This window comes from Lepidochelys kempii, chromosome 1 (genome assembly GCF_965140285.1).
Source record: "Lepidochelys kempii isolate rLepKem1 chromosome 1, rLepKem1.hap1, whole genome shotgun sequence".
In the NCBI taxonomy this organism is placed as follows: Eukaryota; Metazoa; Chordata; order Testudines; family Cheloniidae; genus Lepidochelys; species Lepidochelys kempii.
The window spans coordinates 213,069,922-213,092,925 of record NC_136380.1 but is presented as its reverse complement, the minus strand read 5'-3'; the positions used below and the strand labels follow the sequence as shown (position 1 = coordinate 213,092,925).

The 23,004-nt window shown below is 44.6% G+C and overlaps 1 protein-coding gene across 3 annotated transcripts in view; it reads right to left on the bottom strand.

Moving 5' to 3' along the window:
* Positions 1-322: 322 nt before the first annotated feature.
* The window catches only part of KEL (Kell metallo-endopeptidase (Kell blood group)), a 34,603-nt gene continuing 11,921 nt past the window's right edge, over positions 323-23,004 (bottom strand). For 2 of the 3 annotated variants that reach the window (XM_073312597.2, XM_073312607.2), the window contains exons 4-18: positions 22,849-22,973; positions 21,764-21,910; positions 19,326-19,391; positions 16,718-16,906; positions 15,914-16,059; positions 15,343-15,469; positions 14,437-14,547; positions 11,844-11,942; positions 11,184-11,261; positions 10,580-10,683; positions 9,819-9,929; positions 7,617-7,684; positions 7,075-7,241; positions 5,840-5,935; positions 323-4,507 (exon numbers count right to left, since the gene is read on the bottom strand). In XM_073312597.2, the coding sequence (XP_073168698.1) occupies positions 4,331-4,507; positions 5,840-5,935; positions 7,075-7,241; positions 7,617-7,684; positions 9,819-9,929; positions 10,580-10,683; positions 11,184-11,261; positions 11,844-11,942; positions 14,437-14,547; positions 15,343-15,469; positions 15,914-16,059; positions 16,718-16,906; positions 19,326-19,391; positions 21,764-21,910; positions 22,849-22,973 (1,811 nt within the window). In that variant the 3' untranslated portion in view covers positions 323-4,330. Of the gene's footprint in view, positions 4,508-5,839; positions 5,936-7,074; positions 7,242-7,616; positions 7,685-9,818; positions 9,930-10,579; positions 10,684-11,183; positions 11,262-11,843; positions 11,943-14,436; positions 14,548-15,342; positions 15,470-15,913; positions 16,060-16,696; positions 16,907-19,325; positions 19,392-21,763; positions 21,911-22,848; positions 22,974-23,004 lie in introns of all 3 variants that reach the window. The other variant, XM_073312616.2, reaches the window with a different exon arrangement.

Here is a 23,004-nt window from a genome sequence, read left to right as displayed (position 1 = left end):
AACCCTCTTTGTATAGTGCTTTGAGATCTATGTATGAAAATCACCAGCATATGTGCTATTACTTATATCAAACTGTGAGTTTGATATACACCATTTTCTCAAGACTAGTAGAAATGTTTCTATGATTTTCTTTGTTCACTCCAAGGAATACAGATTTTTGTTTGGATTTAAACATTCTCCTGCAGCATTTGTAACTCTGATATTTCAGCAATGACCTAGTGCTTGAGAGCTGGAAAATAAAACTGACAGAAAAAAAGTGAAATTCAGCAGTCTATTTTCATTCTCTCATACTGAGTGAAATTCAAAAATGAATCAATCAGCATTAATAGTAAATAGTACATTTAATATTTTAAAATTATTTCAATTATAATTTTTCAGTCAAAAGTGTTACTAATAACAACACAGGTAAGGAACCTTTTATTCATGTACATTCTCTTTGGCTTTAATCAGTGAGAACAGAACAGTGGAATAGTCTTTCAAAAGAAGTGCTGCTGAAGAATATACTGTGTTGGCCTACGCTGGCTGGCACTGGATTCATAGATTCCAAGGCCAGAAGGGATGATTGTGATAATCTAGTCTGACCTCCTGTATAAACAGGCCATAGAACTTCCCCCAAAAATTCCTGTTTTTTTAGAGCAACATCCAGTCTTAATTTAAAAATTGCCAAAGATTGAGAATCCTCCACAACCCTTGCTAATTGTCACAGTCATAAGACAATTAATAGGTCTTTTCCAGCTTTAATTTTGATGCTCATTCCCAATACCAGTATCTACTCCCAAAGAATCACCACACTGGTAATACAGTAAGTCCTCACTTAATGTCCTCCCGCTTAATGTTGTTTCGAAGTTACGTCACTGCTCCATTAGGGAACATGCTTGTTTAAAGTTGTGCAATGTTTTCTTATAACAGGTTTGGCTGCCTGCTCTGTCCACTGCTTGTAAGGTTCTGTGGAAGAGCAGCAACTTTACAAGGAAGCATTGCACAAGTTCCTCTTCTCTGCCTCCTCCCCCTCCCTTCCAGCGCTTCCTCTGCCACCAAACAGCTGTTCCTCACTGAACAGAATCCTCTTCTCCGCTCCTCCCCCTACCTCGCAGAAAGTCCTTAGCACTGCCAAACAGCTGTTAGGACTTTCTGGGAGGGGGGAAGGAGCAGGGATGCGGTGTGCTCCAGAGAGGAGGTGGATTGTGGGTGGGAAGAGGTGGGCCTGGAGTGGAGCGGGGATGGGAAGAGGCGGGCCTGGAGCATTCCCCGGCAAAGTCAGAGCCTGTTCTTCAGGGGGGAAGTTTCTGCTGCTGCTGCGAAGGTGCTTCCTAGTGTCCTTGCCTGCAGCGGGCTCTGCCTGTGTGGAGTAAGCCAGGGGCACTTTCCAACCACAGTACAGTACAGTACCGTACAGTATATAATGCCTTTTGTCTGCCCCCAGAAAATTTCCTTGGAATCTAACCCCCCGCATTTACATTAAATCTTATGTGAAAACTGGATTAGTTTAACATCATTTCACTTAAAGTTGCATTTTTCAGGAACATAACTACAACATTAAGTGAGGAGTTACTGTATAATGGTCAGAATAAAACAGCTCCCACCATTTAAAAAATTTCCCAGAGATAGCTTTACAAAGAAACCAGGCATCCGTGAGCTGCAGGAGGGGTGTGTTCACCAATTCTAGTGAATTTTAGGTTTTTTTGTTTTTTTAAATATAGGTCTAATTATCAGGGCCTCCAAATTGATAGTTTTCAGGCTGTTCTTAGTAACACACAAACATTCTTAAATGCCAGTTTTCTTGCTGCTCCTGAAATCCACTATATCTTCACTCTTTGCCTCCCCTACACTGCATTGCTACAGGACATTTGGTTACAACGATACTAGGTCACAAAAACATAACAGCAGCAAAACTCCCCTATCTGGATAGCAAAAATTCCTGAAAAGCAGTTTGGTATTTGGAGAAGCATTCTAAAATCTGGATGGTTAGTCTGACTCTGGAGGCTCCCATAAACCCTGGAAACCATCCCCTACCATCCCAACCTTTCCTTAAACAGGCCCAGGCCCTAGCTAAGTTTATGTAGGGTGATGATATTTTCCCAAAGGGAAAATGGGACACCATATGGGGCCAGCCCAAGGCACCATAGAATATCAGGGTTGGAAGGGACCTCAGGAGAACATCTAGTCTAACCCCCTCAAAGCAGGACCTATCCCCAATTTTTGCCCCAGATCCCTAAACGGCCCCCTCAAGGATTGAACTCACAACCCTGGGTTTAGCAGGCCAATGCTCAAAGCATTGAGCTATTCCACCCCCGCCTGCCTTCCTGTGTGGAGCCAGCCCAAGACTCCCTGCCACCCACCTGTGGAGGGCTGGCCCAGCTCGAGCCGCTCTCCCAAGCCCTCTTCCTGCAAAGGGCTGGCATTGCTGCTCGCCCTCACACACATGTTCCTCCATGCCCCGCTAAGGTTTGCACTCAACCTTTTTGGAAAAACTGAGCATGTGTACAGTTTCCTCTTGCTAACTGATCAGTTGACATGAGCAATGGGACAAATGCCCAGTTTTGCCAAAAAAAAAAAAAAAAAAGTCGGGACAGCCAGGACAGGGCTTAAAAAAGAGACTGTCCCAGCCAAAATGGGATATATGGTCACCCTAACCCAATGCCTTTTTGTGAGAGGGAACAAGACTTGTCTGTTATCTTCATATGGAGTGACTGGGGGCAACGAGTAGGAATCTCTAACACCCTCCCAGACCCCATTTCCTCCTGACTGTACACGACGAGGCCCTGGTGCAGGACTAGGTTAGGGGCTCCCTTCCAAAATCTAAAATGTTGCTTATGCCCAGCATTGGGCCCACATCCTACCCCACCACCTCCCACATCTTCAGTTGTCTGCCACAACTCCCCCCACCTCTCCCACTTGCCCCATAGTACACCAACACCTCACACCCTCAACCCCTCATTCACCAGCCCCCAGGACTTTCCAGGCCACTCACCAGTGCCCAACTCAGCACTCCGCTCCCATCCCAGGCTAGGGACGCAACTCCTAATCTTGGCTGGCGGCTGCCCTTCAGTTCCTCTCACCCCATTGTCCACCCCACATCACACAGCAGACCAAATCTGAGTGATGAGTGGTGTCACCTGGGTCACAATGCCGCTCAAATCTGGCCTGGGCCCCAGTGGGGTAAGGGCAAAGTTGTTTGAGCGACATTGCCACCCTATGGACCAAGTGACGTGCCAGAGCGCCATTCCATCTGGAAGTCCCCCATAACCTCATAACTCAATGGTTCTGGTGGAACTTCATTACTTTCAACATTGTATCTACATCACTGACTCCTGAGATTCCACTCCTTGTCCTGTCCATGAATTGCTTCCCCACTTCCTCTTCTCCACAGAAGGGGTTCCACCGTTCCAGCCTTTCTTCTCCCTCAGCCAGTGCATGCTCTTCCCCTTCTTCTGAGTGTGAAAAAGCTTGAGCATAGCTGCTACTGCTGCTGCTATTCCTTCTCGGCAGAAGTCAGCAGGGGGAGCAATCAGAAAAGAGAGGCAGCTGCTGCATTGGAGGAGTGGTATCTAGGGTCTGATCCAAAGTCCAATGAAGTTAATGGAACTGAGCTTGCCATTCAAGCTGGCACTGGGCCAGGCCCCTAGTGGTCAGAGGTAAGAGGAACAGGGGAAAAAACAATCCCAAAGAGCTAGGCAGGTCAGATCCAGGACACTAGGCTAAGTAGCAGAAAATAAGATAAAATCCCAGGACCATCCCACTCATATTGGGGTGCTAAGACAGGTGTGCCATAACATATCTAGCTGGGGTTTTTAGCAATGTACATTAATTAAATGTCTCATCTTCCCATCTGGAAGCAGTAACCAGCATGTCTCTCCCTCCCCCCCCACCCCAATGTGCTTTCAGAGTGAGAGAACCAGGTTCTTCTATCCCTGGTGGTCCAGGGTGGGTGGCATGGGTGGGAGGTGTGCATGGGGACTTGTGAGGTTCCCCCCGAGTTGTTAATGATTGCAGCTTGTCTATTGACCTTGCAAGCCTGCGCCCCCACACTCTGAAGAGCAAGTTTGGCCTAACTGGGGCAGGGCATGCGGAGCGGTTGGGGAATAGCACACACTGTACTGGCTGCTATGTTTAGCCTGTCTTCCCTCCTGCTACCCAGACCTGAACCTTCTGCCACCACGACCTGTTGGCGGGGAAAAAGGATGAGAAAGAAGGGATGGGGAGGAATTGGTTAGGTTCCAGCATGTCTCTGCGTGAGGGCAGGCCATTCTTCAGCAGGGAAAAGTTCTACAAAGCTCCAGTCTCCATACATCTGCCCGTCTCTCTTTCTCCCCCTCCTTCTCCATGTGGATTACCAGATGTGGCACTTGAAGGCTGGATTCATTGGTGTTGTGCTGGAGCAGTGGAAATGCCTGGCAAAGTCCTGGCTGTTGCTGAGGGGTCCGCGGACACGGAGTGGTGGGGGGCTGTGCGGGTCCCTGTGCAGGAAGGCTCGCAGTCTCTCGGGGCTCTGGTGCCCACACATCCCCTGAAGGGAAACAAAACAATCATGTCAGCATCTAAGAATGATCCCAAAGGCTTACTTGCCCACGAGCCCTCACATAGGTTCTGCAGGGTTCCAGCTTGTCATCCTTCCTGAGCAACATGAGCATGACAGGAGAGACAGAGAGATATGCTGGACAACCGTGCCAGGAGAGAGGATGACACTCAGATCAACACCTGGATACTGCCATTTCCTAGTACATAGCAGAGGGGTAGATTTCCATGTATCCATATCTATCTGTCCTAAACTTGTCACTATTTTATTTCAGTGTGTTGATTTAGTCACAGCCCTGACAAAGCAAAAATTATGCTGGCTGGAAGGGGAAGCACCTATAGGACAGGCAGTGCTGTGAATATGTCATTCTTTGGAGGGGAGTGTCCAGCCTTTATTCAGGTGGTTTGCAGTGTCTGGGTCATACTGGACTCATCATTGTTGCTGGAAGCCCAGTTGATCACTCTGGTTAATCCTGCCTGCATTCACTGACAGCTGGTCCTAGAGCTGCCACATCCCTTCTCTAATGCAGACCTTACCAGAGTGACCCAATCCTTTGTAGCCTCAGGACTGGATCACCTTCTTCTGCACTCTTCTCAGGGCGACCATCAATAAGCACCCTGAAGCTCCAGCTAGTGTCAAATACAATGGCTGATCTCTATGTTCCCTGAACCTCTATGAGAGCATAACACCAGCGATCTATGAAGTGCACTTCACTTGCAGCTCAAGGGTTTGGTTATGTATAAGCCCTAAACTTGCTAAGAGGAAGGTACCTGAAAAATCTCACTCCATCCATCCATCTATGTGCTTGACCCCCATCACTAAAATACTTGATCAGCTCTCTCCCTAAAGCCATCATAGTGGCGGTGCAGGTTCACTCTTGCTGTCTTTTCCTTCCTGCAAACCTAAATTTCTTCTTGTCCACTCTTCCCCGGTAAGTAAATTATCTTTTGACAGGGAAGTTAAATATAATTTGTTTTTTTTATTTCATTATCATCAGTCATCATAACCAAGGGTTCTTAGATATTCCAGTGACTGCTGCCTTAGATAAACCTTAGATGATGGATAGTAGATAGATATTGTTGTGCTTGGTCCCTTTGACAGTCTGTTATCGCTTCAGAGCCCAGTGTAAGTTGTAGGTCTTCAGTGAGGCCTTTGATCAGCATCTAGGGAGCAGTTCAGTGCTGCGAAGTTGGGGGAGAGACTCAGACCAGAAGGGAGGGAGATGGCGATAATCAGACACACAGACCAGAAAGTATGAGAGGAAGATACATTAAAAGAGGCCAGATGGGCTGGGACAGACAAGATCAGCAGGATGTTCTTTACATTGGCAAAGCTGATGTAGAAGAGCTGATGGTGTGAGAGTCCACTCCTGGGTAAATTCCTCTCCTGTTTGTGCTTTTTCAGCCAGTTCTTATAGGCCTGTGGGGAAAGAGGAACAGATAAATTAAAATAAAAAACCTCAGATTGTGTCCCACAAATATCATTGAAGTTTAATGCACAAGGGAGAGCTGAAATCAGGAGCCTTCATCCTCCCAGTGTGAATGCTGGTGCTGCCTGCTGGTGCTGCCCTGGAGCTCTTACGCTGGGACATAGACATCCATCCACCCACTCACTGAGAAAGTGTAGCATCCTTTTCTCTCCCGTCCCATCTCCTTGCTCTCTGAGATGGCTTATCCCTGCCCTCTTCCCTATCAACCTAACTGTTGTGCTTCCCATTCCAGACAATACCACACAGTGGCAGCAGAAGGTCAGAAGATGATGCTGTTTGATGCACTATAATTTAATAAAAACTATTTCAACTTGAGTCACCCATGCTCAAAAAATTCTTGCCATGCTTTTCATATCACTGGTACCTTCTGTCTAAAGATCTGAAGGCATGCGACAGACATTATTTAATTAAACCTCATAACTTCCCCAGCAACAGAAAACTGAAGAGGAACTTCCTTCTACAGAGTACTTTCACCTCCATAGATATGGGTATTGATTCATCAAGGACCAAGACAAATGAATTGAAGGACATCAGTTTAGTTTCCAGGGGCCTGTATCAGCTTGAAATAATAGTCACCTATTTTCATACAAAGAACCGTCTTGGAATAAAAAAGACCAGGGACTGGAATAGCAGGGGGTCTGCAGTACAGGACTGAGGTTCACTGGCAGAGCTGTGTGGGAAACCCAGGGCTGGAATAGCAGGGGGGCTGCAGGCCAGGACTGAGGGCATTGCCAGAGTTGTGAGGGGAGCCCAGCACTGGAATAGCAGGGGGCTGAGGGGCATTGATAGGGCTGTGTGAGGAGCCCAGCACTGGAATAGCAGGGGGCTGAGGGGCAGGACTGAGGGGCATTGGTAGAGCTGTGGGGGAAGGAGGGAATGGGGTGGAGGACTGGATCAGCAAGGAGTGCAGTTAATTTGGATTGAGGTGCATTTGTGGAGTTACATAGGGACAGGAAGTTGGGCAGCCCAGGACCAGAATAGCAGGGCAGGGGGTTGCAGGGCAGGATTGAGGGGCACAGGCAGAGTTGTGTGAAACTACAAGACTAGAACAGCAGGTAGTTTGTGATACCTGGTAAGCGATGGCGAGTCCTCCTGTGTCAGCTGCATTCTCCAGCAGGGTGAAAGTGCCATTGATTCTCAGGCCCTGCAGAGAGTAGCGTTCATACTGTTCCACCAGGCAGTCTGTACCCCGCACTAATGCATCCCTGTTGCATCTAGGACAGCTCTCAGGCACCACTGTGGAGAAGAGGGAAATCCAAGAAGGTAAATGCAATATCAGTATCCACTGGGATTCAGTCACTTCTCCCATCAGTAATGAGCATGGTCTGGGATTGAGTCTTTTGAATTTACCAAACCCACCTTTGCACTATACATTTAAATAGGGAGCAGGTCCTGGAGGAACTCCCCTGAGCTCTCCAGAGGGAACACACCCCTGAGGCCTGTGACAGTGAGCAGAGGGAACAGATTCTATTATAAATTACCAGCAATGGTTCGGGTCACTGGAACTATTTTTAAAGTCAGGGTGCTGAAAGTGGAAACCATGTATTTAGTTATTATTACTACTTCAAACCAGGGGATGTTGCTGCACCCTGAATGGGTCACAATACGCACCATAATCATAGACGGCATGAAGCAGCTCGTGTGCCATGATGACTCCCATGGCTCCAAAGTTCACAGCACTGAAAAACACAGAACATAAAGCGGTATCAGCTGCTAAACCTGCAGGAGGCAGGGGAAGCACGGGTTTCTCTGTACAGCCCTGCTCCATCAAGTATGAGTCTACTCTGCCAAATGATGATGTAAAACCAGTATCAGGGGCTACACGCTTATCGTCTCTGTTATTCCATATCAACATGTTCAGTAAATGTATAATGTAAAGACAGTGGGATTGTACAAGTGAACAATTGCAACGGGATGTTTGTTAACAAGTCTGCTAAAGACGTGCAAGATAGTAATCTAATCAGGAGTTTCACTAGAAATAGTTGTGGTACTTCCACAAACTCCACCCACAAACCAAGCTCCACCCATTTGAAACACCAGAATGAGTCCACTCACAATCAAATTTCCACAGTATGATCATCCCTCTCCTTTCTTACATGTCTTGATCAATAATGAAAAAGCAAAGAACACTGACATGTACGTAGTGATCATTACTAGATTTCAGAATCAATAGGTCACTGAAGTGAATAGGAGCAGCTCGCATCTCTCTAACAGCTGCTGCTTTAAGAGTTCTGCAGACTCAGTAGACATCACTGCACTGGTTACACTCAGTTCACATTTTAAAGGTTATCTGCAACTACAGCTGGATGTATAACTGATTTTTCAGTTTACTGGTCATTCTGAAAAATCAAAACTAACTTTTATTTCAGGATTGACAAGAATTTAATTTTTTTTCCGCAAACTGCTGAAAAAAAATTTGCTGAATGAAACATTCAGTTCCACCTGAAAAGAAATTTCATTTTCAGTTTTTAAAAAAGTTTCTTTAATAAAATTGAAGTAAATTTCAAAATGAAAAGTCATTTAGTATTGAAAAATCAAAACACTGCATTTAAAAAATGTCAAAACAAAATGTTTTGATTTTTTTTGTTTTTATTTCAACTGAAACAACTTGGAGAATTCAAAATGAATTCGTGAAATGTTTTTGTCAACCTCAAACTGCATTTTTGGAAAAAAAACAAACCAACCCTGGATGTCTGACTCCTGAATCTAATGCTCTCTCTCTCTTAATGGTTGGCTCTGCTGGGCTAACAGTCGTAACAAACGCACTTCCGTCACAGTCAATTTAATCGGCTGATCAGACTGATACAGGCGGCAGATCTGCTGATTCTGAAGTGACTCACTCATTAAGTGGAAGCACATAGCATTAGAAAAGTATATTTGTTTTGCTATTATTCATTTCAGCTGTGTCCCATTCTTAATCCTGTTATGAGTTTTATGAGTCATCAAGGGCACATGGGTGTTCTACAGATAGGGGGTGTAAGTTTCACTATAGACTAAAAAGAATTATTATATTGATCAGACCACCTGTTTCATTCCTTCCCATAGTGAGAGCCTATTTTTGTACAATAGGAATTTAATGAGTCTGGGATTATTCTCTCTGTGCAAACCTTTCTCCAGGAGGACAAAAAATTACATCAAACAATGTTTGATGTGTCTCAAATGACCACTCAATGACAACAACTGGTTGCTCAACAGAGGTGCTCTCATTATAATAGAGGAACAGAATTGTACTATTGGATGGTTCACAGGAAGGCACACAAACCTCATAATGCAAAAATAAATAAATAAATAAATAAATAAATGGTTGCTTAGTAGAGGTGGTCTTTTTATAAAGGGGAAGCAGAGTTGTCTTTGATCCATTTGAAGACATTTTGGACAGGAGATTGCCGAAAGGTTTCACAGGATTTATTCTTGGAATCTAGAAAATAATATATCCCCATCTTTGAGTGACTCAATATTGAGGTGGGCTCAGGAACTGTCTTCTTTGTAGCCTGTCTTGATAAGCCTCATGTCTTTTTTCCTTCTGCTCTAATATATTCTGCGTGCCTGTGAGGGCCAGGAAAACTGCCCGCCTGAGTCTCAGGGTAAGAGTCTGAGGTTACTCAGCGTCAGCGGCTTATCTCAGCCCCACATGGAAATCACTTAGGCTTTGATTTTGCTCTCACTGAAGCCAGTGGCCAAATTCCCACTGAGGTCAGTCAGAGCAGGACCCTCCCTCCTGCTTTTTGGCTTTTTGCAGTGAAACAGTATGCTGGAAACCCAGTGTGCTGAAGGGGTGAGATTTATGTTGGTGGCTTTGCAGCCTCTTAGTACCTGGGGAACTCAGCGTGGAAGAAGGGGCTGCGGAACATTCCCGCAGGGAAGACCACCGTGTGGCGCCTCATTGAGTAGTAGGAATGGACAGACCAAGGGAAGACCTCCCAACTAGAAACAGAAAAAGAAAGGAGAGAGAACACCCACTATTAATGGCTTGGGACCTTCTCCTGATCTCTCTCCCTACTGGACCTTTGTGGGAATGGTGGTGACATAGAGAAAGGACTCCCCAGTGCAATCCCATACAGAGAGGAGGCAGAGTTATAGGTTCACATTATTCAGAACCTCATGTGTTCAATACAAACACTGTATCTGCCTTTATTTATTTATTAGGCACTTATTACCATTGAAAACATTCATGGATGTACCCTCCCCACACCACTGTCAGGTAGGCCAGTGCTAGTAGCCTCATTTTACAGAGTGGTGAAGAGACTTGCTCGGGGTCATGCAGGCGGCATGTGGTAGAACAGGGAAATGAACCCAACTTGTCTGACTTTCTGCTCAGTTCATTAACCACAAGAGCAACTTTCCTCCCCACTGTCTTGGCCCATTCCTATACCATATCTCAAATCCTCTTTTCAGAGTAGCAGCCGTGTTAGTCTATATTCGCAAAAAGAAAAGGAGGACTTATCCTCTTGTTTTTGTTGTATCGTCTTCTGTATCTGATCAGCTGCTCCTATACCTCCTCTCCAATGCCTATATACCTCCTAGAACCTGCCCCCTACCACACATCACCCCCACCACCTTTGGCTGAAACATACTTATCCTGCAGGTGGGGCTGAAGGAGCCTCAGGGAGAAATTTTCCCTCACAGCCTTCAGGCAGGCCACCACATTGAGCAAAAAGGTATTGTCATGTATCTCCAGCTGAGGAAAGAGAGAGGCAATGAGAGCGTATTTAAAAGGACACAGAAGAGAGAGTAAGAGAGAGATGAGAATCAGAGAGAGGATGGCGCAAAAGAGACAACACCAAACAGGGCAGAAAATGGGGATAATCAAAAATCAAATATTCTCTCTTTTCTCTCCCAACCCTCAAAATCTCCAACCTAAGATGTGGAAAAGGACTGCAGGAGATATTATCACAAGCAAAGCAGAGCATGCCTTCTTTGGGGGATGAACTGTGCCACCCCCAACTTCTCCTTCCGTAACAGGAGGCAGAGTAGGCAAAGACGCAAGAGCACTGGCTGGATCTCCCAGCTTCTCCAGACCCAACCTCTTTCAAAACAAGACATTGGAGGGAAAGGAGAAGGTATGCTAGTTGTATGGAGTATGCTCTGCTCCCTTCCCCTCCAGCAGAAGGTGCCCTTGGGTATGGAACAGGTATATTACCAGTAACAAGACAGGTATGTTTGCATTGTATAACTCACATCCTGGAATTCCTGGTCCATTTCAGCAGTTTGGAGGATGCTGTCTGGATAGCCAATTTCCACCTGAAGCTTAGAAACCTTAAATCGTTAAAATAAAATTAAATTAAATAATTTACATAACCAAGAGGATTCCTTACATTTTGAATGTCCGTATAATGTGTTTCAGGGCAGGGTAAGTAGGACTTATAAATTAGCTCTGTAAAAATAAGAGCTGTCCTATTTGATTTCTCCAGGGAACACATCTCCCCTTGCTCTTCTCCTTTCCCAAGTCAGTGCCCTAAGGCCAAATATATATGATATAAAGATATAAAGATATCTGATATAAAGAGCAGCTGCTCTCATGAAGCCCATGGAATTGTTTTTTATCTCCCTCCATGTGTAAGCTTGTTGGTGCTCATATATGTTGGCACGTATGCAGCTGTGGGTCCGCATGGATAAACACTGAGCTTCTCCATATATACATGTCAGTGTATGACCATGTGCATATGATGGTATATATGTATCCACTTAAAAGTGTTGAGCAAGTATGTATAAAATTGTCCATGTAGGATCATGTACATGAGCATGCATGTCAAAGTATGTGCAGGTGCAGACACCCATCCGTTCTCCAGGGGCTTCTGGGACATAAAGACCCCAGTGACCTGTGTCTTCCACACATGCCTTGTCCTTGGCCTCTTGTCGGGTCTGCTCATCCATCCACTCCACCTGATCCAGCCGACTTTGGAGGGCATCTCGGACCAGAGAGAACATCTTCTCAGCCTGCCAAGGGGAAAAAGAGATACACTCAGGGCTACAGAAAAGCAGCCGCTCCTTAGAAAATGCCATATCTGGGTCTGAGAGGAGAGGGGAGCAACTGGGGCCCATGTTTATTCAGTCCTGGGCTACTCTCTCTCCATGCTCCACAAATTGAGCTACAGCCCAGCCCTGGTAAGGATCCCTCTTTCCAGGAAGTGAGAAAGAAATTCATTCTTTACATCGGTTTCAAAGTAACAGCCGTGTTAGTCTGTATTCGCAAAAAGAAAAGGAGGACTTGTGGCACCTTAGAGACTAACCAATTTATTTGAGCATGAGCTTTCGTGAGCTACAGCTCACTTCATCGGATGCATACCGTGGAAACTACAGAAGACATTATATCCTTTCAGCCATGGGCTTGTCCCTATACACTGCTCCCTTAACCCTGCCCTGTTCTTCTCATCTCCCCCTTACCTCTGCTTAGGTGAGAGGAAAACACAATCCCTTGTTCATTCAGTTCTAGACTTCTGCTCTCCTAACATGGGATGGGATCTATTCTAGACTACTTTCCCTTTGCTTGAATTAAAGGAAAATTCAGAATGCATTTAGTTCCAACTCCCTCTATTACACAATCTGACCCTCCTCTTTGCTGGTGGTATCTGAGGGGGATTCAATCAGTCCGTTCAGGGCTTCGCTACAAGCATGTACACACACACATACACTTCTCCCACAGTGGAACCTATATTCTGCCCTGGAGGAAGCCCAGCAAATTCACTTCACTGCTGCCCTTACAAGGTGCTGAGTGCTGTACTTTGACATGCTCTCCTGTGTCCTTCTTCCCTCTTTCTCTTCTCTGCTTCTTCATTGCTCTTTCCTCTTCAGGTCTCAGTCTCTCATTGTCCCATGTCCCTGGGTTATTTTTTCATGGCATTTTCCATACATTGCAAACCCTTTATAAATTCAGTGCTTGTGCCAATAACTTTGGTGTAGTGGGGTGGCCACCTGCTACTGCCCTGAAGGGCTTGAAATCATCCCTGGGAGAGGGCTGAGGTGGCCGAGAGGTCTGCTGCTAGGAAAAGCAGCAAGCCTCGGCTGATTGGGGAACCAGCCACAGACACAGCCATGCCCCAATCAGGGCCGAGCTGGCCCTTATAAGAGGGCAGTGGGCCAGGAGCAAACACTCTCTCTCTCTCTAGATGTGGAGAGGGATGGGCTTGGCTGCTAGGAGCTAAGCAGTGTACCAGGGCTGGGGGAAGGCCAAAGGAGCTGGGGAGCTTTGGCCTGGAAACCCCCCAGGTTGCAGGCCTTGTTAAAGGCTAAAGAAAGGTACTGGGGTTGTAGAGGGCAGCCCAAGGGTAGGCAGAGGCGGCAGGTCCAAACCCCCCTTGCTGATGATGAGTGGCACTTACACTGCAGTCTGCCCCAGGGAATGGGGGCTAGTTGATGACTGGCAGTGGCCATAGAGTGAGGTGGGGATAGAGGGTGGGGGTTCCTTGGGGAGGGGAGACCCAGATCTGTGGGGATACTGCCAGGGGGCAGTACCCTGGCCTGAAAGGGGCACCAGGATTGAGGAGGGACTTGGGCCCAGTGGCAAGCGGGACACCAGCCTGCAGAAGGTGCTCTGGAGGCTGGAAATGCTAATTCCCTGGATGACCAGCAGGAGGTGCTGCAGGGGTGAGTCCCGCCCCATTACACTTGGAAATGGAAATGGAAATCTGATCCCTTAGCAAAAAGGTTCCCCTTCCCCAGGGTATGCAGACTTGTTTGTTATTACTGAACCATTCAGAAGCCCTGGCATTTTGGTTTGTTAATATAGGATTGCTCACAAGCACTGGGTAATCTATGCTAGTTTGTTATCATGAGATGGCTGGAACTGCACTTACTGTTCTAGGGTTGTTCATAAATGATGTTCATACTGGTTGTCATTGTATTGTTACTCATGAACATTAGAAATGTATGCACTGGTTTGTTATTGTAGGCTCACATGAAAGTACTGACAGGTTTCAGAGTAGCAGCCGTGTTAGTCTGTATCCGCAAAAAGAACAGGCAGACTTGTGGCACCTTAGAGACTAACACATTTTTTTGAGCATAAGCTTTCGTGAGCTACATGCACTAGTTTGTTATTGTAGGGATACTCATGAACATTAGAGCTGAACTGGTTTGTTACTGTAGGTTGTGTATGAGTTCTGGGGCTGCATGCACTGGCCTGTTATTGTAGGGTCCTGTATGAGTGCTGGGGCTGCACACAGTGGTTTGTTAGTGTAGGATCACACATGAGTACTGGGGGCCCCACTCTCTGCTTTGTTACTGAAGGGATGAGGATAAGGACGGAGGTCCTAGTACTCACTATTTTAGCAATAAGTATATTGATCCCATAACCTACCTCACTCCCAAAGAATGATGGGACATTTGTAAGGAATAAGGAAGTGACAAGACCCTGACAGTGTATCAGCTAAGAATGGAAAGAGGAGAAGCAAATGAAGCTGAGTTTGTGTTTGGGTGGGGGAAGAAGAATACCTACGAGTTCCTTTGTCTCTTGAGGGAAAATCTCTTGCACAATCATCTCCGCAAGGACAGGCTCAAAGAAAGTGCTGGTGTCCCTCAGGCATTTCCTCCAGCGATGGGCCAGTACCTGGGGGGCAGGGAGAGACAGAGAGAGAAAGGAGGAAGGCAGAACAACACACAGAAAGAGAGGGACAGAGAAATGTGTACATGTGTAGTAATGATCATAGCAAATCAAGAATTTAATTTATTTTAATTAGATTTTTATCAACCCTAAAAGGCTTTGAGCACTTCAGAAAACATGACCATAAAACTCAAGGCTGGTTCACCCTCTTCACTTCCACAAGTGGAGGGGACTCATATCCTGGCTGGAAGGGACAGAAAAGGGAAACCTGCCCATCTATATGTTGTTCTCCAACCCCTGTCCTTGTGGAAGCCTCTTAATGTGGATTGGACTCCATGGGTGCGGTAGGTACAGGGCTGGCTTCCTTGATGGCATCATCACTAGGGGAAAGTGCTGGGAAATAGGAAGTAATACTGCTATCACGGTCAGCATGTCCTTCCACTCTGTCCCTCCAACATGAGAAACTCTACTTCATTTAGGTTGGATATTAGGAAAAACTTTTTCACTAGGAGGATGGTGAAACACTGGAATGCGTTACCTAGGGAGGTGATGGAATCTCCTTCCTTAGAGGTTTTTAAGGTCAGACTTGACAAAGCCCTTGCTGGGGTGATTTAGTTGGGAATTGGTCCTGCTTTGAGCCGGGGGTTGGACCAGATGACCTCCTGAGGTCCCTTCCAACCGTAATATTCTATGATTCTATGACTAGAGATCGGGGGCAGCAGCCAGTGGGGGTGGCCATGGGAGCAGAGCATCTATAGAGCTCCCTTGGGGGTTGGGGGAACTGAAGGGAAGCTGACTCACCATCCCAGATTCCCCTGTCTTTCCATGCAGCTTTTCAAACAGCTCCCTGCGTGCATCTTGGAACCGACTGTCAAGGGCTGGGGAAAGATTTCCAACCAGGCAGAGGATCATATAGATCTGTAGGACCCTGGGGGAAAAGACACAAAGCAGCACATTTATAGGGATTAATAGATAAGGAACACTTCAGCCAGCACCAAATGCACTCATATCTTGGGTAAACTGTGGCAGCTGTTTAACTTCAAATAGCAATACCATTTAACAGCGAAGACAAGGAATGATTAACAATACCTCTGCCTGGAACTGCAGGAAGAATTTAGTTTGGCAGAATATAATTGCCTGAGCTGGAACTGGGCCAGGAAACAGGTCAAAGTTTGCAGAAAGTGCCATAGGATCTTTAATGACTACAAGTGGGAACAGCCCCTGCTGGGTCATCCTCCTGCAGTGCCTTAGTGTTTCCTTGGCCATCTCCCATCTGAACACTGACTAAGTCCATTCATGGTTAGTTTAACACCTGAAGCTATCACCACCTCCTCAAGGCACAATGGCTACGGTATCAGACATCAGCTCCTACCTCCCCTTCTGCCATTTTTCAATCAGCCGTGACATGCCTTTCAAATAATCCATGTCGTGCACTGCGATTGGCTGGGAGATGTTCAGCTGCACAGGATGGAAGGCTGCCTGGAGGCATGACAGCCAATCGATTGTGGGTGCCTTTTCCTAAAGGTAAAGCCAAACAGAAATGCTGAAATGTGACTTCCCTGCCTATCCCCAGGACTGAATGGGGAAAATAGGAATGTGTGTCTGCCCCCTTGTGGTACCAATCTCACCAGAGTGAGATTCAGGGGCAGTGACAGTGCAGGGAGAGGAGTTACCAGGACTGAAAGGGTGAAGAATGGAAGTCTCACCCTGGAACCAGCAAAGAACAACCTCAGCAGATTGGGGATGCACTGATAGCTCAAACAACGAAGAGTCCTTGTGGCACCTTAAAGACTAACAAATTTATTTGGGCATAAGCTTTTGTGGGTTAGAACCCACTTCATCAGATGCATGGAGTGAGAAATACAGCAGGCAGGTATAAAGATACAGCACATGAAAAGATGGATCTTTATACCTGCCTACTGTATTTCTCACTCCATGCATTTGGTGAAGTGAGTTCTAGCCCACAAAAGCTTATGCCCAAATAAATGTGTTAGTCTCTAAGGTGCCACAAGGACTCCTCATTGTTTTTACTGATTCAGAGTGGTAGCCGTGTTAGTCTGTAACTGACAGTTCAGTGACAGAGGAGACTCTAGGAGGCAGGAGAGTGGCAATTTTTGCCAGGCTCCTTCAAGGGGTGCCACACATCCTCTCTCACCTGGAAGTTCAAGACACACACCTGCAGCTCTCTGATAGTGGTGTGATAGAAGAGCATCCTTCTCTCCTGCCGTTCCTGCAGTGGGGTGACCTCCTTCTGGAGGTTGGAGATGAAGGACAAGGCGAAGGAGATGACGGTGGAGGTAACATTCTGTGGCCCTCCCAACAATGTCCCCAGCTTCATCAGGTATGAGAAATACACACGGACAACCTGTGATTTAAAACCCATCACCAGTAGAAGAGCTTTGAATTGGGATCTGAGCCATCCCACCCAACCCTCAATCTTTCAGGAGTTGCTCCCCACCATCTCATCACCACAAACCACCCCTTTCATCCCAATGTTCCTGTGTATCTGCCTGGAGCAAGGTTTGCTGAGTAGGGCTGTTGGACCTGTGAACAAAACTGAATTATCAGTGAGAAATAATAGCTTATAGTTCCCTTACACTTTATAAATGGTTTAAATATAGGGATAATTTTAGCACTGAAATGCAGCTACTTTTGGGTGAGAGGAGGCAGCTGTTTAATTGCATGAAGCAGAAGTGAACAACAGTGAACAGTGTGGTACTGTTTTCTTTGGTGCCAGCTCAGGACGGGGCTGTAGCTAATTCATCCATATGCTAATAGAAATCAAAAGAGTGTCATAGAATATCAGGGTTAGAAGGGACCTCAGGAGGTCATCTAGTCCAACCCCCTGCTCAAAGCAGGACCAATCCCCAACTTTTGCCCCAGATCCCTAAATGGCCCCCTCAAGGATTGAACTCACAACCCTGTGTTTAGCAGGCTAATGCTCAAACCACCAAGCTATCCTTCCTCTCCAAAGGTATTGGAGTGTAATCAGGCCAATTCATTTGTGAACACACAAAAGAACTGTTAATGGTACTGTCTTTGCTTATCTATAACCTGTTGATTGCTATCACATTGCATTATGTATATCCCTGTAACTAGATAACCCTAGATCAAAGGTGTTTGTGTTAAAATGAGGGTGTACTTGATGTGTAAACTTCATGAAAACTAATGAAGGATTGTTTGCTATTACATTACCTCTTACATTGTATATATCCCTGTAACTAAATTACCCATTAAAAGTGATTGGAGCCTTGGAAATCTAAATGAAGAAGGACAGGTTTCAGAGTAACAGCCGTGTTAGTCTGTATTCGCAAAAAGAAAAGGAGTACTTGTGGCACCTTAGAGACTAACCAATTTATTTGAGCATGAGCTTTCGTGAGCTACAGCTCACTTCATCGGATGAAGTGAGCTGTAGCTCACGAAAGCTCATGCTCAAATAAATTGGTTAGTCTCTAAGGTGCCACAAGTACTCCTTTTCTTTAAATGAAGAAGAGTGCTAACTTCAAAGCAAGGGCCATTGTATTTGACAATGGAAATTTACTGGCCCATGTGGTTGAAGACTCTCTTCAGATTGTCTTCTGTGAGCAGAAACTATAAATACTGAGTCAAAGGAATAATTGTCACCTCTGACTGTTCATGTTTGGTATCTTCCCTGTAAAAGTCCAATGTGGAGATCCCCAGAAACATCTGTGTTCCCTGAAAAGACTTTTGGGCAACTAGAAGTTTATTATATCAGCTGCTATCATTTTGGACTTACAAACTTTGACTCACCTATTAATGTATTTTGCCTGCTTTAACCTCTCATTAATTCTCATTTCTTTTCTTATCTAATAAATCTTTAGTTAGTTTACTAGAGAATTGGCTGCCAGCATTGTCTTTGATGTGAGATCCAGAGTTGATCTGGGGTAAGTGACTGATCCTTTGGGATTGGGAGTAACCTAATGTGATGTGATTATTGGATTATACAACCTTTTATCATAAAATCCAGTTTGTCTGGGTGGCAAGATAGGCTGGAGAGGCTATGACTCCATGGTAAGGCTGATGTAGTGATCCAGGAGTGCACATTTGTTACTGGTTTGGTGAAATCTAATTATAGAATACACCACCAGTTTGGGGTGTCTGCCCTGTTTTCTGACAGTCTGCCCTGAGACTGGCACTCACAGTTGTTAGCCACTCCAGACAGTGAGTCAAACAGAATGGAAATTTTGGACAGAGATAGCAGACCAGACTCCTGTTTCTACTTGGATTATCAGGGGATCTTAAATATCCACAGTGGGAAGACAGAACTTTGGTATTTAAGATCTCTGAAAGACCCACACTCAGTAAATTGCAGTCAATTCAGCTGATCCAGTTCAGGAAGATGAAGAAGATGAAATGATTAAACGGAATTGGATTTTCTGGACTGAATTCAAAGGTGATTGATTCCAAGGGCTCTCATCCACGCTAGGATGAAATGCGTTACATTTTAGCTAACAGATTATAAAGTCCTAGTATAATCAGGACAAGTTTTTTGTAAGCCATGTTCCCTTTGACAAGCTAACACATTAAAAAACTTCAACATGCCCTTCCTACACCACGACTTAAAAACCTGTTAGCTAAAAATGTTCCAAAACACCCCCATCCTGTCCTAGTGTTGACAAGCCCTAGAATAGCCCCATGATCTCATCCGACACTGAGCCCATGTGATCACCACTCACAAACCATTCCAAATCAGGGGACATTTCAAAGTAGATCCCTTAACCCAGTAGGCATTTTTTGCCTTGCCCCAGCCTCTGATATGGTACCTCGGGATAATTTGCTTTTTCATTGTAGTCACTCTCTGGTGGCATCTCAAACTCCGGATGGTCAATCTGAGGAACGAAATGAAGGAAAAACACTTAGTTAATACCAGAAACACTAGAGATAATGTATTCAATGACTTTTGTTTCTTTATCTGTTCAAGAAATTTGTCTGCAAGCAGCTTACGATTGTCATAAACTGATTTTATTGAGACAAATATTTGCACTGTAAAAATGATAAATAAAAGAAATAGTATTTTTAAGTTCACCTTATACAAGTACTGTAGTGCAATCTCTTTATTGTGAAAGCGCATCTTACAAATGTAATTTTTTTTGTTACATAACTGCAATCAAAAACAAAACAATGTAAAACTTTAGAGCCTAAAAATCTATTCAGTACTACTTCTTCAGCCAATCGCTAAGAGAAATAAGTTTGTTTACATTTACAGGAGATAATGCTGCCCGCTTCCTATTTACAATGTCACCTAAAAGTGGGAACAGATGTTTGCATGGCACTCTTGTAGCCGGCATTCCATGGTAGTTACATGCCAGATATGCTAAACATTTGTATGCCCCTTCATGCTTTGGCCACCTTTCCAAACAACATGCTTCCATGCTGATGATGCTCATTAAAAAAATAATGTGTTAATTAAATTTGTGACTGAACTGCTTGTGGGAGAATTGTACGTCTCCTGCTCTGTGTTTTTTACCAGCATTCTGTCATATAGTTCATGTTAGAGCAGTTTCGGATGATGACCCAGCATGTTTTTCGTTTTTAAGATCATTTTCACTGCAGATTTGACAAAATGCAAAGAAGGTACCAATGTGAGATTTCTAAAGATGGCTACAGCACTCGACCCAAGGTTTAAGAATCTGAAGTGCCTTCCAAAAATTGGAGAGGGATTAAGTGTGGAGCATGCTTTCAAAAGTCTTAAGAGCAACACTTCGATGCAAAAACGACAGAACCCAAACCACCAAAAAAGAAAATCAACCTTCTGCTGGTAGCATCTGACTCAGCTGATGAAAACGAACATCCGTTAGTCTGCACTGCGTTGGATTGTTATTGAGCAGAACTCATCAGCATGGACGCATGTCTTCTGGAATAGTGTGGTTGAAGCTAAAGTATGAAGGGACATATGAATCTTTAGCACATCTGGCACATAAATATCTTGCAACACTGGCTACATTAGTGCCCTTCAAATCTCTGCTCTCACTTTCAGGTGACATTGTAAACAAGAATTATCTCCTACAAATGTAAACAAACATGTTTGTCTGAGTGATTGGCTGAACAAGAAGTAGAACTAAGTGGGCTTGTAGGCTCTAAAGTTTTACATTGTTGTTTTTTATTTTTGAATGCAGTTATTTTTGTACATCAAATTCTACATTTGTAGGTTTAACTTTCATGATAGAGACTGCACTACAGTACTTGTATTAAGTGAATTGAAACATACTGTTTTTACAGTGCAAATATTTATAATAAAAAATATAAAGTGAGCAGTGTACACCTTTTCTGTGTTGTAATTGAAATCAATATATTTGAAAATGTGGAAAATATCCAAAAATATTTATATAAATAGTATTCTATTGTTTAACAGTGAAATTAATTGTGCAATTAATGCAATTAATCATTACTTTTTTTCATCACTTGACAGCCCTAATTATTATTACATATAATAAATAAAAATTCATAACTTGTTTATATAAGTGATGCCAAGAGACCCATCTGAGACCAGGGCCCCATTGTGCTATGCACATAACAAGAGCCAGTCCCTTCTAAGACAGCTTACTATATAACTAGACAAGGGCAGATAAAGGGTGGGAGAAAGGGAAATAACTTTATCTGCATGTGCTCACCCTAACCCACTCCCCATATGCTCAATTTCCAGAAATGAATGATAAAGGTTGTTGTTTTTAAAAAAGTAATTACAAAATTAAGAAATTAGTGGAAAATGTAAGAAAATGAACTGGTACAAAATAGTATCTGGTCTCCAGTCTCTGACAGACAAAGGCTTTAAAATATCCACAGCATACCTTATTATGTAATATTATACAACTGGAGCAAGGAGGACTCCTTGGCCTCCCAGCTCATGAGGATTGATGACCAAAACAATTTGTCCCTTACATAGTGTTACTGCTGGTGTTGGTTCAGTTCATGAAAGTTCCTAATCCTCTTCTAGTCTCAATGATCTAATAGCATCAATGATATCCTGCAGCAGTGAGTTCCACGGCTTAATTACACTCTGCATGGCAAAACAGTTCTTCTTGTTTGTTTTAATTGCATAGATTTGCAGAGATCTTTTTATGGAGCTAATGTGTTTATAATACTCGTAAGATATGTCCAGTTTCCACTCGCAGTAGCTTAAGCAGTTGTTTGATCCTAAAGGCCAATAGGTACTGCTCTGACTCTGTCCTTTCCGACTGCCATCTCCTGCTGATCCTCTCACCTGGATAATATTGGTGCTGGGGTCAGAAGAGCTGGGTCCCACATATACTCTGAAGAAGGGGAAAGTGTTGTATTTGCCCATGAGTGTTTGCAGGGTCTGGTTAAAATCGGTTTGTTTCCCGGGGCCTGTGAAGTTCCAGCCACCAACCTGAGGAAAGAGTGACAAACAGAGAACTTACTGATCACCATTGGTGGAAAGAGAAGCAAGAACAGCTGCTGGATACTGATTTCCAAATTCCACCCCATGGAACATGATGAATATGACAGCCAAGGTTCAGGATCAGTATAAATAATGAAGAAGAAAGGGAAGAACCCATGAAAATCTTCACACTCACTCTGTGACCCTAAAGTGACCCTGTCACTTTATCTTTATGGAATGACATAAAATTGCCATACAGGGCAGGGGAGGGCAAGAGGATGAGAGAAAGCCACATGATGGCCACAGGTGACTTAAGAAGGTAGAGGGGGATGAAAGGAAAGTGTCTACACTTCACTGTGACCCTCAAGCAGGGCAGTTAGGGCTCATTTTTCATACTTGGGGATTTAGGTGCTTAAATCAGATCGTACATTCATTGGGCCCCAAAATTCCATCTGTTTTTTGCAGGGAGTTTCCTATCCTGCAGGCTGGATCTTACTGAATTACACTGAGTTTCTGTTAAGAAAAATATCCCTGCCTTCAGGATGGGAGGAATTCTGAAACTGCAAGGCTGCACTAGCCTGAACGGACATTAAGGTAATAAATACATAGTCAGGGCCTGAAATCAGGCAGCCAAGTATGAGCGTTGGGCCCATCATATCTATTAGGGAAATGCTGTTTGTGCCATGGAGTCTCGTCAGTTATAAATTAGGCTATGACTCCTCATTTACAAATTATACTCATTCTATGGGCAGAAGCCACCAACTTGCCATCACTGACACCTGAGTCGCCAATGACCTGGTGCTAGCAAGTGCAATAATGAAGGAGCAAATAATGAAGCAGATTACCTTTCCCCCTATTGTTTTCTATCCTTTTTCCTGGTAGAACTCTTTTCTGAAGTGTAAGGGTATACGTATGCTCAGAAATAATATAGTGTGAACAATGATCACCTGATTTATGAGCTCCTTCAAGGGCTGAGCCCCTTCTGCTTCTATCTGTTGGGTATCCATGCAGGAGTGGTAGAACTGGATGGCTTTTCCCTTGGCTGAGCCTTCAACCCTGAGCTGTGGAACCTCTGAGAAAAGGAAAGCACACAACGCTAACAA